General features: G+C 36.2%; 1 protein-coding gene across 1 annotated transcript in view; it reads right to left on the bottom strand.

The window, feature by feature from the left end:
- The window catches only part of KCNH7 (potassium voltage-gated channel subfamily H member 7), a 606,664-nt gene that overhangs the window by 14,364 nt on the left and 572,092 nt on the right, over positions 1-20,208 (bottom strand). Inside the window, exon 13 of the mRNA XM_044666562.1 lies at positions 4,498-4,752. Coding sequence (XP_044522497.1) covers positions 4,498-4,752 — 255 coding nt within the window. The remainder of the gene's footprint in view (positions 1-4,497; positions 4,753-20,208) is intronic.

The following is a 20,208-nucleotide window of genomic DNA, read 5'->3' as shown; positions in this document are numbered from 1 at the left end:
CTTTGAACTGGCTATATCCCATACCTGGAATACCTTCTCTCCTCACTGCTGCCTCCTTAGAATTCCCAGCATCCTTCTAAGCTCCCAGTTAATAGAGATAGCTGCCTCTTCAAATGATAATACATCACACCTATTTATTGCATTTAATTATATGCATATTACATATAATATACTTAGTTATTGAACTTTACTCTGTATATTTTATATCCAGGAGTGTGTAGGAACTAGATCTTACCAGCTTGAGCTGATTGCTAAATTCTTTGTGTGAGTATTTACATCTCTGGAATTGGTCATTTACCAATTGGCAGATGCCCACAAATTCATTGTTTTATTGATTATACAATCTTAAGGACTTAAGAAAGTGATGGAGAATATCCTAAAAATATGGATCGAACTCAAAAGTGTGATTTGTCTTTCTGAGGTATTGCTGTTAAACATTTACCAGCACACACCTGGTTATATACCACAGTAGAATATAAGACTCTGAGAACAGAAGTTGTATTGGGAAATACTGAGCCAAAATAGACTGCATATAACATCTGAGTGTATTTAAACTGCTCTTAGAGCTACTGATGTCCTGTATTCATACGTATAATTCACTTTTTAAGAAGAAAATACTGTTGGAATCACAGAACAATTAGTTAAGTGATGATTATATTTTTCAGTACCTTGAGAAAATTTTGATATCAGATATTAGAAAATCAAGATACTTTAGAGGAAATTATCTTGATTCAATTTGACAATTTTATTAAAATATGAAGAAAGTGAATTGACTTTCAATAACTGCAATAAAAAAGGAGTTCAAAGGGTGAAATGATAGTTTGTGGTCTTAATCAAAATGAGCATCCAATGAGAGATACTTTTAAAACATAGCTCAAATTAGAATCAGAACTTGGTTGCCTTGGAAAATGTTTCTATAGTTGCAAGGACACATTTCTGAAAATGAATGAACAGAAAATAACTTTCAAATGCCTATGGTGACCCAATTTTGGTAGATTCGACTTTTGACCTTCTTCCAAAGAGAAATTGATTCTCCTTAACTTTTCTTTTGTGTGTGTGGGGGAAGGAGATCAAATGTGCTATTCTACTAAATTTGGCATGGGAAACCTTTGACCTGATGTCAGAAATTTGGGCCAATGAAATGCCTTATTGTTGGTAAAAAAAAGCATTGTGCAAAAAATAGGACAATAACTAATTATCCTATGAACAGTTCTAAGTGCAACAGCTTTAAGTGAATCTTCTAAAATAGAAAACTTTCATGATATCCAATTTTTTTGACATTCCATTATATTTCTCCTTTAAAATTACTAGGAAATTAAATAAGTTTGTTGTTCTACATTTGGTTAATAGTTTCTCCTTAATTAGCTTTAACTCTTCATACTGATTGATACCACATGGAATAAATTATTTTATCCAATTGGTATGACATATACTTTGATATGCATCTCTCAAGATAATTGAACAGTGATTGACACATGAAACATTTGAAAACCAAAACATTGTTAATATTTAGTTAGCAGAATAATTATTTAGAATTGTGTGGGTAGGATGGGAAATTTAGATACAAATAATTAGGAGGAAAGAACAAAAGAAAATCTGAAAGACAAAATGTTCTTTATTGGTGAGCATTCAGATATTAAAATTGCTTCCAAAAGAAGTTTGACACTCAAGACATTAAAAATGGAAATGGAAAAGAGCCCTAGAACTTATCCTATCAGGACCAAGATGAACTGACCTTTATAAGAAGCCAGGGGTGATGGAGAGGTTTGCAGAATTGCTGACTTAGGTTATACAACCTGCTTCTATTTCTATTCTTGGAATTCCCAAAATATCCACTTTTCATGAATAACTGAAATAAAACATTTAGTAGCCACAGCTCATATTCCATATATTTCCAGTGTGACAAATGAGGAACTATTTCATTCATTTCCTTAAGATTTTAGATTGACTGAAGAACATTTGCCTATAATCAGCATATTTCAAAGAGGGATCAGGACAAAAATTAGTTTTCTTTCATTTGCCATTCTATAGTTTCATTGAGGCTCTGCAATGAACTATCTACAAGAACTCTGTAAGTCATTTTTTGCCACTGCTCAGTTTCCTTTTCTGTAAAATAAGGTATTTCGAGTAGATAGACTCAAAGATGACTTGCAGTTCTAAATCTGGGATCCCATTACATGCAAGATCCTGGGAGAGATATAAAGATGAAGATAGCATCTTTTTTCTTAAGCAGTTTACAGTCTAGTGTGTATATGTGTCAAGAGGGTTAAACTACGTACAAAAATATAGTATAAGTAAGAATATGATCTGTACTCAGGTCATAAAAGAAATAAAAGCAAAGCATTATGGGAATAAGAGGTAGTAGAGATGTCCTGTTTGAAGAGCTTCATTCATGAAATAGTAGCACCCTGACTATCTCCTTGCCATATTTTTTCTTGCCATCACACTTTCTGGACAGGTGGAACCTGATATCTGTCCTATGGTAAAATCTCCTGGACTAGATCATATTCTATAGGATTTAACCATCTTAGCTACAGGATTGCTTCCATGGAATCTGAATTTTCCCATCCAGCTGTTCTCCCAATATTCATCTAAATTTCATCTTGAAAAATTATATCAACCTTGAAACTTACCTCTGGTGTTCCTTGCCCCCTGAGGACTCTCTCTCTCTCTCTCTCTCTCTCTCTCTCTCTCTCTCTCTCTCTCTCTCTCTCTCTCTTCTCTCTCTGACTGGAGACATTGGAGAGCTCCTTCAAGATCCTCCATTTATGGAAGGCATCCAGGCTGTCCTCCCATCATTTGCTGCTGGTTTCACTTCTGATTTCAGCATATCCCCCCACCCCAAGTATTCTCCCTTCTTCCCCCTTTCAGCCTCTTTTTGCATATTCTCTTATCCTGTTAGATTGTGACTTTCTTCAGGGCCAGGACTATCTTTTGCCTTATTTTGGTTCTCCACTACAAATACCTGTCACATTGTGGGTTCTTAAGAAATATTTATCTCTAATTGGCCAGCATTCCCTTATATATGTTGTAAATCATGCTTAGTACAGTGCCCGGAATAAAGTAATAGTTGACTGACTATATTCCACATTAGAATGTCAGCTCTATTAGAGCAGGGGCTGTCTCATTTGTGTGTATGTCCCCAAGTGCTTAGCAAAGTGATTGGAATATAGAAACTGCTTAATAAGTGCTTTTTCACTTATTCATTCATTGGAGATGGGGGTTTGTAGGCTGTATGGTATTTTAGCAGGTCAAGATCAGTGAATTGGTGTGGGGAGAGTTCATAAATGTGCCAATGAATTCCTCTTTTGCTTGGCTTTTGATCACTTAACTTTGTGTTCCTTAGTTTCAATTTATATTAATTGTTCCTTTCACAATACACAAATATACACATTTATGTATACGTATATATTTCTGATTATTGAGCACAACTCAGTATATTAAATTCAAGTTAGTTATCTTGTTGTTACAATGTATGCCATTGGTCTCTTTTCCTCATGGTTTCCATTAAGTAAGTGTTCTGGATATTTTTGGCATGCTGCTGTCCCTAACTTTGACCTTTGTGATTAAGTAGGTTTTAATGCAAATTGGTAAAATCCTATCCTTTCTGAAATTCTAAATCCTATCCTTTTCAGGCCCACCATAGTGTCTTGAACTTGGAAAAGTCACTTAGTGTGTGTTGAATGAAAGCACTGAAGGAATGAAGTATCTTCACAGACTTTAAGGTATCATGTGCATTATAATAATAATAAAAAATAAAAAATAACATTTATATAGCACTTAACTTCATGCTAAGCACTGTCAAACACTTTACCATAATTATGTCATTTGATCTTCACAGTAACCCTGGGAGGTAGGTTCCATTTTTATTCTCATTTTACAGATGAGGAAACTGAGGCAAACAGAGGTTAAGTGGCTTTTCCAGGGTCACACAGCTAATAAGTGTCTGAAACTTGATTTGAACTCAGGTCTTCCTGACTGTAGGCCCAGTCCTCTATGGCCCACCATGCCACCTAGTTAGAAATGATTGTCAATCATGCTTTCAATGTGTGGTAGCTAAGTGCCACCAGTGGGTCTGGAGTCAGGAAGACCAAGTTCGAGAATGCTGCCAGACACTTACCAGCAGTCTGACTTTAGGCAAGTCACCTAACCTTTATTTGCTTTAGGTTCCTCAACTGTAAAATGGGGATAATAGAAGCACAATCTTGCAGGATTATTGTGAAGCTCAAATAAAGTAATAATAGTAAATTGCTTAGCACACTGCCAGTCACATAGTAGGTGCTATATAAATGCTTTTCTCTCTTCCCTTCAATGCAGTATAATTAGATTCTTTTGTAGATCCATATCAATAGAAGACTAGAACTTCTCAAAAAAAATGAAAGTAACTTGTTTAGTTATGCTATTGACAAAAACACCCCACTCTCTACCCCAAGAATCAGTGAATTTTCTATCCCAAGAATCAAAGAAATAAAGAATGATAGTGAGAAAATCAGTTACCTTTGTAAGAATGACTTCTCTTATCAAGATGGAGTCTTTCTGAAGTGGTCATAGTTTGTTCATCAAAATTCAAACTAGTTCTTTTCTCTGTTCCTGAACCATAGTCCACTATTCTGGAGAAGAGAGGCTTTTGTTCATCATCAATGGATGAGATAAATGATGATGATCCACTTTTCTTCTCTTCAAAATGTTTCTTGGAACATTGGTAACGTCTTGTGGTATCTACAGAGTCTCCAGGACCATGTGTACTAGTCCCTTTGCGAAAATCTATCAATAAGAAATCATTTTATACAAGATAATCAAATGGGTACAATTTTGTTAGCAGCCTTTCCTTTCCTCAGCTAAATCTTCCACTGTATTTCCTTCAAAGAATTTTAGCAATAACCCTTTTAAGAAATCATCACTAAAATATATCTTTCTTGATTTTTCTATAGGAAATGTGGATTTTATCATTCATTTCTAGGCTATAGTCTTCTCAAAAAAAAACCTTCAAGGGACATTAGGTCCTTGATTAAACATATTATCCCTTTCCAAATCAAAATACACCTTTTACCAGAGGTTTTCAAGATCCTCTTTTTGATAGTAAAATTGTAGAAAATGCAAAAACTTGCTTACCTAACTCAAGAAATATATTAGTTCCAAAGATCTGGTTCTGGAATCTAATTGTCTCAGAAAAAAAAGTGGAGAAAAAATTATCTCAAAATCTCAATTGCACAAGTTTTCGTTATGCCTGTGGTCTTTTGCTTGTGAGACTTCACCCTTATAAAAGCCAGGATGTTGGGTACTATCTCAGAAGTATAGGCAGGTAGTGTTCGACCTCAGTTACATTTACAAAATCTCCTTGAAGTTCTTGATCTAGTGGACAGTTTGGCTGTGTTTTATGATGTGAAGAATATAAAACTTAAATACAGTAATTAGGATACTTTTTTTAACCTAATTACATTAAAGTCAGTAGTGCATATTGCCTGTTATAAATTGAAATGTCAAGATGATTCCAACCCTGAAGGTTGAGTTAAAACATATTTCAGCAGGAAAAACTCCAAGAGACAAATTCTGTGACTTGTTTCCATTAGTGTCCTGGGGAGACAGCATGATTTCCCATCTGGTTTCTGCTAATTACTAATCAACATAATTCCAGAATGCATAGCATTTTCTACAGAAATGGTTAAAAGTGTCCCCATATACTCTTATGCCTTGTTGTTCCCTAACATTATGCTTAATTGCTTATTCATAGAGGACCAAACTAATTGATTTAGGACCATGCCACAGAAACTGTCAACAGAATCTTTCGTTCCCATATGGCAAAAGAAACTGTCAACAGAGCTATTTTTCTCTGTTATTTTAAATATCATAATTTCACCAAGAAAACAGCCCAGAGCTAAAATGGGTTTGAGTTAAAATTCTCTACATGAGAAAATTATTGTTATTAAGGAGTTAGTTCATGTTGGGCCACCTCAAGTTAAACACAGTGAAAACTGATCTTATTCCCCCCACTTAAGGCCTCCCACTTGCCTAGCCTTTATTGCTCTCCTGACTTGGAATAGATACTTAGTTTTGATTCTTTTTTTTTTCTTTTAAACCCTTACCTCCTGTCTTAGAATCAATACTGTTTATGGGTTCCAATGAAGAAGAATGGTAAGGGCTAGGCAATGGGGGTTAAATGACTTGCCCAGGGCCACACAGCTAGAAAATATTTGAGGCCAGAACTGAACCCAGGACCTCCCATCTCTAAATTAGCTGAGCTACCCAACTGCTCCCCTAAGAAAGAGAAAGTAAAGGTTTTTTTCAAGTTTCTTTAATTTTTATTTTGAATATTTTCCCATAGTTACATGTTTCATGTTCTTTCCCTCTCTCCCACCCCTCACCCCCCTTAGCCAATGCATAATTCCACCTGGTTTTACATGTATCATTGATTAAGACCTAATTCCATGTTATTGTTAGATGGACTCGAGTTAAAGGTTTTTTTAAAAAAAATTCCTAGAGGTTGCTTAGACTTTAAGTCACTCACCAAATAGGACAAGGTGAACCTTTTTGATATTCTCTGCTCTAAACTTGGGTACCATACAACTAGAGCTAGGCAATGGGGCAACCTTTCTCCCCATTCAATAGACCATTTCCTGAAACCCCCTTAAATTCTTTCATGAAGTTTTTTCCCCCAAAAAGGAGAAACTTCTTTGAATATACCGCCAATTCTAATCAGTGTGGGCACATGCTTAATATCTGCATGTGTTTTCATTTGAAAGCTGTTACACCATCGTGTCTATTTAGGGTTTTAGATCTTTGCACAGAGAGTTTTATGTTGCTAGAGCAAAGGATAACAGATGGACATCTTGAGTGTTGAATGAGTACCGGAGATCGTTAGAGACCTAGAGAAAGGCCTACAGAATATTGAGGAGCTTCTATATACTTATATGAGATCACAAACCAGAATTGTATAGCATAAAAAGCCATGCATAAGTTGTGATCTTAATTATTGGGTGTCATACCTACTTGGATAAAATCTTTGGGATCAAACTTTTTCCATGTAATTTTAACTTGTAGCATGTAATGTAAAGAGTGCTTCACAAAACTCAATGATTATTCAACAAATAGGCTGGGAGAGGGAGGTGAGGAGCTCTACTTTAAAGACATTTATCTGAATGCACTCAGTGCTAGCTATTTAAGCCAAGTATCTTCCAAGTATATTAGGAGTAATTCTCATCCCTTAACTCAATAGTCAAATAGAATTGGCACCAGATCTGTGATTTCATTGGGATAGGCAACTCCCAGAAGAAGAAACACCCTCCATCAATGTGCTTTGTCGCCTTCTCTGTTACTTATAGAGGGTTGCCTTGAGCCCTGGACAGTGAAGAGACAAAGGCAGGACTTTAACGCATGTCTTATTGGCTTCGAGGCCAGATCTCTCACCATCATTCCATGCTGTCTTTCAGTCAAACAGAGCCAGATAGATAATCTGTGACATATGCATAGTCAAGGCAAACAGAGAGTCTAGAATCTTCATTTAAATGTTTTAATATAGTTACAGAACTAAGATATACAGAGAGTGACTAAAACACATGTAGTTCTGTAATCCATGCCACTGATATAATCGCAAGGGTTTTAGGTGTGTGTGGGGGATCCTATGTTAATTTTCCTGTTGTTTTATAGTAGAACAATTTTTCCTGTTATTATATTTGATAAAATAATAGCACCATGTGCAAATTTTCCTACTTGAGAAAATGATAATCCATTTGGGAATTAAAAAAAGAGAAAGGTTTCTATTTGACTCATATCGATAGTATTAAGAGAAGATATGGAATTGAACCTCTGGGTAACATCATTCAGGTTACCACAACTTCCACCCTCTTCTAGTTAAACTTTGTCACTGAATTGAAATGGAATAGTTTCAAGTGAGAAATTAGTTCTGCCTCTTCTTTTGGCTCATGACCTTCAAGGTAAAAATGGCATTGTGAATTCTTTATGAAGTCTCCTGGTCTCTCTACATTCTATTCTTCCTCTCTTTTGTTTGGAATGGAGTTTTTTTTAAATCTTTACTTTCTATCTTTGAATCAATACTTATTGGTCCTAAAGGCAGAAGAGCAATAAGTAGGTAGACATAATGTTTGGTTTTGAAGATGAATTTTATAAGCATTTTGCAAGGATTTTACTTTTAGATTTTATCCTGGTAACAATTTTGGGTATGTTTTCCAGTTAGGAATAGTTTAAAAATAAAATGATTTCATGACAAAATTGTAACACAAATCACATTCTATCACATTTTCTTAGTTTCATTTAGTTTATTTGTTATTTTTCTATGTAGACTAAGAGATACAATGTGAAAATTCAGAGTCTGTGACCTTGCCTTGTCTTTTGCTTGTTTTTCTTATGATTAGGACCTTGATGTAATTAAACATGGGGTAAAGCTGATCTTATGGATATATGGAATAGGTCAGAATATTCATATAAAATTTGTTGTTCCTCTATCACATACCCTTGGAGAAGGAAATGGCAAACCACTCTACTATCCTTAAGTTTAAAAAAAAACATTACCTTCTCTCTTAGAATTAATACTATGTATTACTTCCAAGATGGAAGAGCAGTAAGGGATAGGAAATGGGGGTTAAATGACTTGCATCTGAGAAGTATCTGAGGCCAGATTGGAACCCAGGACCCCCATTTTGAGGCCTGGCTCTCATTCCATTGAGTCACCTAGCTGCTCCCCGACTCTAGTGTCCTTGCCAAGATAACTCCAAATGGGGTCATGAAGAATCAGATATGACTTAAAATACTGAGCAACTACAACAAAGCACACCATACCAGATGCTACATTAGAGATTGCATCCTTTCAGGTAAGTTGCTTCAAAATTACCCATTAAAATATAAATGCTCATTCAAGGATGAATATATTGTGACTAATGCCTACATGTGAAAGAATTTCCAACATTAGAAAGAACGTGGTGGCATGAAGTGGGGAGGAAAAATAGAGAGGGAGAGACTTAGATTAGGGGAAGGTACAGAATGTGGAGGGAAGGCAGCGATGATAGGGGAACCCCCTCCAACACTCCATAAAAGCATGAAAATGAGGAGTAAGAAGAAATATAAACGTCAAACTTTATCTCCTTCACAATATTGCCTACAGATTAATCTGATTCAGAGATCTGGGCTTGGCCCTTCAATATGCTTTTCAATTAATCTATTAATTAATTAACCAACATTTATTAAGTGCATACAATGTGCCAGGTATTGCTAATGAAAAGAAAGGAAAAAAAAAACCCTGGTTCTTATCCTCAAGGAGCTCTCATCCCAAAGAGGAAGACAAGGAGTAAATCACTAAAACATGCAATATATACAGAGAATGGTGGGAGGTAATTTTAGGGTGAGGGGAAGTATTTATTCTAAAGACACTGGGTAAGGAACTGTGGTAGGACATAGAGCTTGAGCTGAACCTTCAAAGAAATCGGAGATTCTAAGAGTCAAGGATCTGAAGGGAGACATGCAAATAGTACAGAGCAAAATAGATGGGTCATGTTCAAGGGATAGTAAGTAAGCAGTATAGCTGAGCTGCAGAGTATGCAGAGGGGAAAAAGAACCTAAGAAGACTGTAAAGGAGTAACAGAAATAAAGTATATTAATCAGCTGTGAATGACTTAACTATTATCAGCAATGCAAGGATCCAGGACAACTCCAAGAGACTCATGTTGAAAAAGGCTGTCTGTTACCCTAGAAGAAACTGATGGAGTCTGAATGCAGATGGAAGAATACCATTCTTCACTTTATTTCCTCCATGAATTTTTCTCTAGTGTAAGTGATATGTGTCTTCTTTCACAACATGATAAACATAGAAAAATGTATTATATAATACATGTACAAGCTATATCATATTACCTGCCATCTTGGAGAAGGGGGAAAGAAGGAGAGAACATGGATCAAAAAACGTCAGAAAATGATTATTGAAAATTGTACCAATATGTAATCTGGGAAAAAAAGAAGATTGTAAAGTTAGGCAGGAGTTGGATTGTGAAGATACTTAGATGCCAGAAAAAGTTTTTCATATTTTATTCTGGAGGTAATAGGAAGTCTCCAGAGTTTATCTAGTGACTGTGTATATGTGTGTGGGTGTCACATAGTCAAAATGATTTAGGGAAATAATTTTGGCAGCTATGTGGAACATAGATGGGAGTGGAAAGAGAGTTCTTTTCACTTTGAAGCATGCAGACCAATTCGAGACTAGTGTAATGCTGTAGGTGAGAAGCAGTACAGGCAGTTATGCAGTACAGTGGCTAGATTGCAAGGCCTGGACTCAGGAAGATCAGAGTTCAAATCTGGCCTCATGCACTTATAAACCATACGGCATTGTTTGCTTCAGTTTCTTCTTATATAAAATGAGCTGGAGAATAAAATGACAAACCAATCCAGTATCTTTGACATGAAAACCCCAAATGGGGTCACAAAGAGTTGGACATGACCAAAACAACTAAACTAACAATAATGAAGGTGAGAAATATTGTCCAAATAGATCTCTTCATCTTTTTAAATTCACAAGTGAATTATCATTTCAATTTTCATTTTTGAATGAAAGAGGAATCTTCTAATGGTGCTTTATTTTTTCAAAATCAAATATAGCAATGGTAAAAAGTTGTTCTGGTGCCAGTGCAATGAGGAAATTAACGAGGGTGATGGTTGTGTAAATGGAGAAAAGAGTTTTTTTGGTAAGAAATGTAGAGAAAGAAATCATAGGGTTTGGCCACAGATTCATTACATAGGGTGATTCAGAGACAGATATTGAGGGTGACACTATGGGTATAATCTTAGATGACTAGGAAGATGATGGTGCCTTCAACAATATTAAAGTTCACAAGAGGGCAAGGTTCCAAGGAAATGATAATGAGTTCTACCTTGGATATATTGAGTTTCAGATGACCCTGGTATATAGTTCAAAATTTAAGTGGTATGAGTCTGGAACTCAGAAGAGAGAGTAGGACTAGGTAGAATTGTTTGCATAGAGATTATAGTTGAAAACATTGATGCTTATGAAATTATCAAGTGAGGGAGTTTATAGCAGGAGTTCTTAAGCCTTTTTGTGGTATGAACACTTTTAGTAGTCTGGTGAAGCCTATGAATCCCTTTCCAGGTTGATGTTTTTAATTGCATAAAATAAGAAATGTAGGATTGCAAGGGAAACAAATTATATTGAAATACAGTTATCAAAATAGATTTTCAAAAAGTTTATGGACCCCAGGTTAAGAACCTCAGGTATAGAGATGGAAGATACAGAAAAGAGAAGGAGGCACAAGACAGAGCCTTGGGTGATACTCATAGTTAATTAGTGGGTATGATCTGAAGAGCCAGCAAAAGAAATTTAATATTGGTTAGATAGGCAGGAAGATGACCAAGAGATAGCAAGCAGTGTTATGGAAACCCAGAGAAGAGAATTTCAAAGAGGAAAGAGTAGTCCACAGTGACAGTTGCTACAGGGAAGTCAAGATTATGAAGATCAAGAAGAGGTCATCGGAATTTGCAATGAACGGATCATTTGTAACTTTGGAGAGAGATGTTTCTGTAGAATGATGGGGATGAGAGTCAGAATGAAGGTTTAGAATTCAGTGAGAGGAATTAGAGGCACCAAAAGGTGGATTTTTCAAGTTTAGTTGGGAAGGGCTGAAGAGATATAAGATGTAAAATGTAAGGTGTAATAGGATCTAGTGAGTTATTTTTTGAGAGTTAGGGGAGATTTTAACATGCATGTAATAAGCAGAGGAGATAACAGATTGAAGATATTAAGGATAAGAGGAAAGGCCAAGATGGTGAAATAATAGGAAGCAGTAGCAAGGTCCCCTCCATAAATTCTTTGAAACTGATCTAGAAAATGCACCAGGTTTAATCCTGATGGGGATATCCAAAAGAAGTCAATGATTCAATCATTTGTCTAAGCTATCTCAGTATAGGGAGATAGATAGGGGATGAGGTCAGGCTAGGAGTATGCTGAAGTCTGGAGCACTCCAGTGCACTTGGAGAATCTTGCTCACCAGTGTAAGAAGAGTTTCCAGATTCATATTGAGGACCTATACTGGGGCACTGCAAAGGAGACAAGTGGAAATTGGAGCTTTGCCACTCACTACTCAGTTCTAGGTCATAGATCCAAAGCAGAGTGATAGGAGATTTGCACTGGTGGGTGGTTTTCCAGCTAGGGAGGCCCTGGGTGGTGAAGAAAGAAGGAGACTATTTAGAAGTCAGTATCAGTTTGCTCAGAGCAGTATTTCACTTCCAGCATCTAACCAAACCGGCAAAGGAATAACCAAAGTAAGAATCCCGAATCAAAGGGGAATCTGCAGTTTTGTGATTTTGAACCAACAGAGCCTTCCAGTTGTCTGATAGGGGAAAAGTTCAGTAATAATTCACTCTTCCACTGACCCAAACCAAGGTGGAGAAAGCTTGCAGGTCCCTAACCTGTCCCTGAGATCCTAGAACAGCATAATACTCAATACCCCAAGAAAGCAACAGTGGAACCAGCCCAGACCTTTATCCCAAAAGTATGATAGAATCCAGCCCCACTATCAAGTCCAAAGTTAGGAAGTAGCCTGGAAGAGTGAGCAAGCCCCCAAAGAACCCCACAATGAGTAATTATGGTAGCAGGGATGCTCAAAACACAAATGCAGAAGAAAATGCACTAAAACAAGCAGTACTTCAGAAGTCTTGGGCACAAAGTGAACTAGAATTCTGGAAGAGATGAAGCAAGAGTTAAAAAAGATTTGAAAATAATTTTTAAAAACTCTTACTTTGTCTTTAGACTGCCAGAATGGCAGTCACAAAAAAGGCCTACACATCATATACATACACATACACATCAAACATTGAAAGAAAACATTCCGTTCTCTCAGAAACAGAGCAAAGTAAGAATTGAAAGCATCCATTCGTACCTCTGGAAAGAAATGCTGAAACAAAAACTCCCAGATACAGAGCCAAAATTCAGAGCTTTCAGATCAAATAAAAATACTACAAGCAGCTAGAAAAAGAATTCAAGTCCTGAGGAGTCACAGTAAGGATCACACATAATCTATCAGCAATGACCCTAAAGGGGACAAAGAACTTGGAATATGATGTTCTTGAAGTCAAGAATAATTTATCCAGAAAAACTAAGTATAATGCTATTTTAGTAAATATAGAATAAGATAGAAATAATAGATAATTTAAAAAATCCCAGGGCTAGGCAATGGGGGTTAAGTGACTTGTCTAGGGTCACTCAGCTGAGAAGTGTCTGAGGCCAGTTTTGAACTCAGGATCTCCCATCTCTGGGCCTGGCTTTCAATCCACTGAGCCACCCAGATACCCCCTAGGATAATATAATTTAAGAGATTATAAATTTCAATAAATAATTAAGCAATTAATTTCTGTATTGTTATGTCAAGAATTTCCAAGCAGAGTAGTAACTCAGTATCCTAATCCTAGAATAGTCTCAAATTTTTTTTTTTGGGTCTTTCTGCTGGCTATGACACTAGCATATATCTCCCTTGCAGTTAAGTAGCCTCTCTGAAAGATGCTCACAAGCTGCCCACCAGAAAACCCTGGAATATGCTTGGAAAACCATTATCCCAGAAATTTCAGAAATCCTTATTCTTTTGGAGCTGCAGAATCTTACCTATTGTAGCTTTTCTAATTTTGTTTTTTGAAGTGGACTTGTGACTTCATTGGCATGAGGAACTACGGATGAAGAGATTAATTTATATCAGTACATATTGGCATCTGTTCTGCAACTCAAAGTCTTAGGAGATTGTCTTGCTATACTGAAAGCCTGACTCTCTCTTTCTCTGTCTCCATCTCTGTCTCTGTCTCTCTCTTTCTCTCTCATCATATATGATATATAAAATTATATGTAATAATATGATATATAATCTAATCTTAGATGTATCTGTATATATATAGTGGAAAAAATCTTGGAACAAATATGTCTATTTTCCACGAGCTACCTTACAATACGGATGCACTGGACACAGAGAGTAAGCCTGTTTGCTGGAAAAGAACCAATTGGGAGCCTTCAGTGAGCCAGAAGTCTTGCTCACTCAGACACTTCCATGATTTTCACTGGCTGAGTTGTCCATCACTAACTACCTGAAGCAGCCTAAGCCAGCTTAAACCAGCCTTATGGTTGGCCATTTCTACTAAACATCCTGAAACATCCAGCTTTTGTGTCCCTGGAGCAGATTGCCCATCCTCCATTCCCAGCTTCTCCCCAAATCACCTCTTGTGGGTTGCAAGCATAATTTGTTGGTACCCCTTTTGGTCTGGGGGTTCTCATATCTGGATATCATCCAGCATATATGTCTACCACTTTCCCTTTTAATAAATAGTCATTTTAACACAATTAGGATTTCTCATGTTTGAGGGATGGATTTTCCATGGTTGACTTTAATATAAAATTAAGTCAGCCTAAAAGTCAGGAAAACGTAGATTTAAATTCACTTACTGGTTATATATATATATACACACACACACATACACCGTATGTGTGTGTGTGTGTGTGTGTGTGTGTGTGTGTGTGTATTGCACTAAATGAATTAACAAATGAAAATGAGAATATCTTAAGAGTAAATACCTAGTTATAGAATGTGTAGGCATTTCAGATTCAGATCATCAACTACTTATAGCCAATGAAAATAAATACTGAACTATAAAAAGAATAAAGAGAAGACATTGCATTTGATTACAATTGCTTCAATATGACCTGCTCTGATAAGCTTCTGATTCCCACAAGTAGGAAATGGATAAGTGACTCTCTCATCATTTTTTAGAGAAATTTAAGTGGTACAAAATACATGAAACAATGAGGAACTTTTAGGAGGCCAGAAACCACCCAAAAAGGCATCCATTTTACTCCTTGACAAACCAAAAATGTTGCTTTCTTATCAGTCCCTTTTTTTCAGTTGTATCTGACACTTTGTGACCCCATTTGGGGTTTTCCTTTATGATTTTATTCATTCTTTTAGCAAAGAACTGCAGCCTCTGTCAATGGGATAAGTAAGTTTTTGTTGGCAATCATATATAAATAGTTCTGGAAAGATTCAGAAAATGAGATCTAGGTAGAATGGTTAATTGGGAAGGCCTAATGCTAACTTGGCATTTCTACCCAGTGCCAGCTTTATTTGCCTGTATATGCTCCAGAATTTCCCTATTTCTGAGCAATAAAAGGGCAAACAAATTTATGAAACCAAACTACTTTGTGTTTCATATGGAAAAGATGCTAAAAATAACATTAAGTGGACATTTATTTGTTAAATGTCAGTCAAGTGTTTTTTCTCTTTGACACATTGCTAGCTAATAAGTAGGTCTTTGGAAAATTCTCATCTAGATGGCGAAGATGAACTTTCAGAGCTCGTCTACAGACGTGGTAGGAAAAAAAGAGCGGACTTCATGACACATCTGCTCACACCAGTTTATATCTCTGCCAAAATGCTCATTTACCATCATAAATTTGCTGTCAGTAAGATCATTATTGTTTCTTATTTTGTCCTCTGTGAAGATAAGGAACAATTATTCATTATCTTCCAGATAATAACCCTTCATGTACTTTAATTGCTGCCAGACATCTGAATATTACCTACGACCCTTTGACAGACTATTTACAAGATATCTCACCCTAATTTTAATCTTTGATTTGCTAAATGATAGTGTTTGATATCTACCATCAGGAGAATGACACTTCTCTGGGCAGAATTCTAACCAAAGAAGGGCAGCCTCTAAGCAACTTGGACCAGAACTTTGGAAAGGAAAGGGAAGACACTTTTAAACAATATTTAGATCCTTCTAAATTTACAAGGGAAATGATTACTTGAAATTCTGCATGTAAATTAACTGGAAAAATGACTAAACAAACTGTAATAAATAAACGTAATGAAATTATATTGCACAATAAACAATAAATTCAGAGATGCATGGGAAGAATTGTATTAACAGTTGCAGAGTGAAATGAGTACAGCCAAAGGAAAACATTACAACAATATAAATGGAAAAAACAAAACCAAAGAAAGCAAAACTCATTGACACATAATTATAAGAACAAGTAAGGCCCAGAAAACTGAGAAAATGCACATTATTCTCTTCTTTATAGGAAAAAGATAATTGGTATAGAATACTTTATACATTGTCATGTGTGGTAATTGTTTTGATTTTTCTGAACTGCTTTTTTTGGCTTTATTTTTTATTCTTTATTATTAGAATGACATACTACGTTGGAGAGGGGGAAGAGTATATATTTGGAAATGAAGGTTGTCCTCTTTCCCAATTTCTCCTAGCTGCTAGTGCTTAATCCTCTAATCTTTTTCCTCTTATCTTTTATGCATTTCCTTTGCATATATTTTATATGTGCTCATATTTATCTCTACATGTTGTTTTTCCTGATAGAAAGTAAGCTTTTGAGGACATGGTCTATGTCTTTTTTTCCCTTTTACTCCTTGATTTATAAATTTAGAAACATTTATAAATGTTTGTTCAAGGCAAAACCAAAACATATCACTAAAAAGTATTTATTATTAAATCCTGCATGTCAAAGAACCTAGACAACCTTAGGAAGTTGCATGCATTTTCTTATGTGAAGGTTATGCAGGCAAGCCACTTCTAAGAAAAGATTGATTTTGAACTCACAGATTGAATATTTCACAAGGCATGCTTTGACAAATTTATAGTTGCTACTGAAATTTCCCCTTCAAAATATAGTTTTGGTGGATCAGTACAATGATTCTGACATAATCAATATATTTCATAGGAATCTTCCTCTTCCACTATTTTGATACACCATATCACTTTATATTAATGAGTCTTTAAATATGTCCTCTTTGCTTCCCCTCCCTCCAGGCTATCCATGAATATTGATATTGGAAACTGATGCTCTAGTAAGAAGTAGCTTTTGAAAGTCAAATACAGCCTCATGAATTAACTGTCATAAGGCTCACTACCCACACATGGAGCATTAGTAGGGGGTAATAGTGTTAGAATTCTTTCTCAGTCAGTTGTGCTTGGGAGCCACATGGAGTTCTCTGTTGTAGAGATCTCTGTCATAGGAACTCCTATTAAATTCTGAAGTCAGTCCCTAGTTATCTGAAGAGCTGGTATTAATTGACTCTCAGATGAGCCATGATAACCCTTTGAAAAATCAGAGAATCTCAGAAGGGCCTGTAAAGTAGACTGTACAATAGCTAGGTTTGGCCCTGTCACTAGAGTAAATTAGCATGGAGGTGGGGGAACCTTATGGCTAATACCAAGTTTCTAAGAATTTGACGATCCAGACAATTTATTAATTTTGCTTATTGTGATAGGCATCTTTGTTATTAACAACTTATAGAAACATTAAATAATTGATAATTAGGGTAATATAATATAAATGCATTTGGATGTAGTAAAAAGAGTCCTGATGGGATACATATAAGATCAGACTCCCCTTTCCCTCCCATGTTCATGGTTCCCAAACTAGTACATGTCCAGGTTTCAGTGTCCACATTGGAATTTTTTGTGTTTTATTGATGCTCCTTAAAACAAAAATCACTCTCATTTTTTAATGATAAACTCTCCCTCTAAATCCTTCCCTTATAACAAAAGAATATAGGTAGGCAAAACCAATACATTGGGCATGCCTGTCTATTTCTACATCTATAAGCTACAACCTTCATGCCAATAGGTAATTCATCATCCTTGAAAAAAAAGTCAGTCTAGCGCCACACTACTCTTTTCTTTTGAGTCCCTTGCCCCCCTTATTCTGTTGCTAATCTCACTCTTCCAAGCACGACTTCTGGATTACTCCTATCATCTGCTGCCTTCATTCCTACTCTTTGTGGAGAAAACCACAAAACCATACTGATTGGGTCTACTGCAAATTATATTACTTAATTGGGCCTTTCTTGAAGCAAGGTGGTTCTTTTACACCTCTCTAATTGATTTACTATTTCATTTACCACAGTGAATTTTCCTGACCTTATTATCCCTCCTCAAACATACCATGGGTTCCTCTATACTCATTTTCCTAGCTGAAAATACTTGCTGACAAAAATTAAACCCTTTTCTGAGAGTTCCTTCTTTTCTCCTCCTCATGTCACATCACTCAAATCTATTCTATTAGTATCTATTCTTTTACCCCAGTTTAGAGGTAGCCCTTCTTGCCAAGGCTAAGTAAGCTCACCATAAGCATTAGTGATCCTTTTCCATCTCATCATCTCCAGGACATTGGTGCTTCTTTATCTCTACTCTCTCTCTAATCTTTGAACTCTCTTTGTCTCTTGGCTGCTTTCTTAGCTATCTATAAACATGCCCACGTCTCCCTAATCCTCAAAAAATTCCTCAATTAATCTGTCCATCCACGGACTTATCATTTTCATCTCTCTTTTTTTATTGGTAACTAAACTCCTTGAGAAGGCAGTCTACAATCAATGGCGCCTTCCATTCCTTTTCCTTTTCCTTTTTGCAATCTGGCTTACACTTAAATGAAAGTGCTCTCTCTAAAGTTATTAAAGATCTCATAATTGCCAGTCTAATGTTCTTTTCTCAGTAGTCATCCTTTTTAACTTCTTTGCACCTTTTGGAATTGCTGGTCACCTCATTTTCCTTAATATTATTTTCTCTCTGGGTTTTTGTAACAGTACTTTTTCTTGGCTCTCTTCTCATTTGACAGATCACTTCCCAGTGCCCTTTGTTGGATCCTCATCCAGATCTCATTCAATTGTAGAGGTCCCCTTTGTAATTACCACTGGACCCTCTTCTCTTCTTCCTTTATCAACACCTATAGATTCATTAATTATTTATATGTAGATGATTCCCAGTTCTATATATACATTCCTAACCCCTTTCCTAACCTTCAGTTCTACATCTCCAAATGCTTAGTGGGTATCTCAAACTGTATGTCCCCCAAATATCTTAAACTCAACATATTTAAAACTAAACCCAATATTTTTCCTCCTATAATCCCTTTTCCTTCCAATTTTCTATTCTAGTACACCATCATCCTTCCAGTCACCCAGGCTCATAACACAGGTGATATTCTCAACTCCCCACTTTCTCTTAGCTCCCATATTCATCTTACTTTCACCCTCAATGCTTTGGACCAGCCAGTGACACTGATGTCCTTGCTTTATTTTACTGATAACATACTGACTCCAGGCATTTCACTACTTATCCCTCTTATTGGGAATTCTCTCCCTCCTTATCTCTTTCTCTTGAACACCATGCCTTCCTGAAAGTCCTAGCTAAAATCTTACCATCTATAAGTTTTTCCTGATCTCCTTACTGCTGATGTCTTTCCTTCGTTGAAGACCTCCAATTTATCTTGATACCTTGTTTATATGTTGTTGTTTGCATGCTATTCCATCCCCTTCCATTAAGCTGAACTCTTTGAAAGCAGTGACTGGTTTTTCTTTTTTTTTTTTGCCTTTCTGTGAATATCCAGCACTTAGTAGAAGGAATTTAGTAGGCACTCAATACATCTTTCTTGACTTAACTTTATTTGATGAAGCCCTGGATTCAAATCCTGACTCTGATTCTTCCCAGTTGTGTGACTTTGGGAAACCACGTAACCTTTTCTCTGAAGTTTCTTTTGCCTCTAAATTTATTATCCAGTGGTCCTATGACTTAAAGTAACCTCAGATACTTCATAAATTACTTATGAGAGAACATGAAGAACTGCAAATGACAGAAATCCATAATTTGTGTGTGTATATGTATGTGTATGTGCATATGCATGTGCATGTGCACTACTGGAGAGAGTATCCATATTAAAAAAAAACGAAACATCTCATTTGCTAAAGTATTCAGTTGAATTTTATGTTGGTTATGGCTGGGCCTATAGACATTATAAAGGAGGAAACAGTTCCAGAGGAGCCGCTAAGATGCCAAGAGAGTAAAGTTGCTAAGCTGTGGAGTACAGAGAGTTTCAAATGGGAAATCTTTAGCCTATAGATCAGATAGGATTAAAAACCACTCGGAGTTGGGAGATGCTGATAGACAGCTTCTGTGCTCATTTCCAGGACTGGTGTGAAGATGTACATGACTTTTACTGTGTATACAGCTGGAGTATAAAGGTTTCTTTATTTCATGCTTAATAGAAGGTTTTTGTACTGGTGACCCCATAAAAAGCACTCACCAAGGCAGATTCCTGCCTTCTCAGACCTGGAGGATTCTCCACTTTGTGCTAGGTACATTTACCACTAACCACACATTATTTCCACAAAGGAAAACATTAAAATTGATTGGATCAGA

This window comes from Gracilinanus agilis, chromosome 3, assembly GCF_016433145.1.
Source record: "Gracilinanus agilis isolate LMUSP501 chromosome 3, AgileGrace, whole genome shotgun sequence".
Taxonomy (NCBI): Eukaryota; Metazoa; Chordata; class Mammalia; order Didelphimorphia; family Didelphidae; genus Gracilinanus; species Gracilinanus agilis.
The sequence above is the reverse complement of the archived record's forward strand: the minus strand, read 5'-3'. Positions and strand labels throughout refer to the sequence as shown.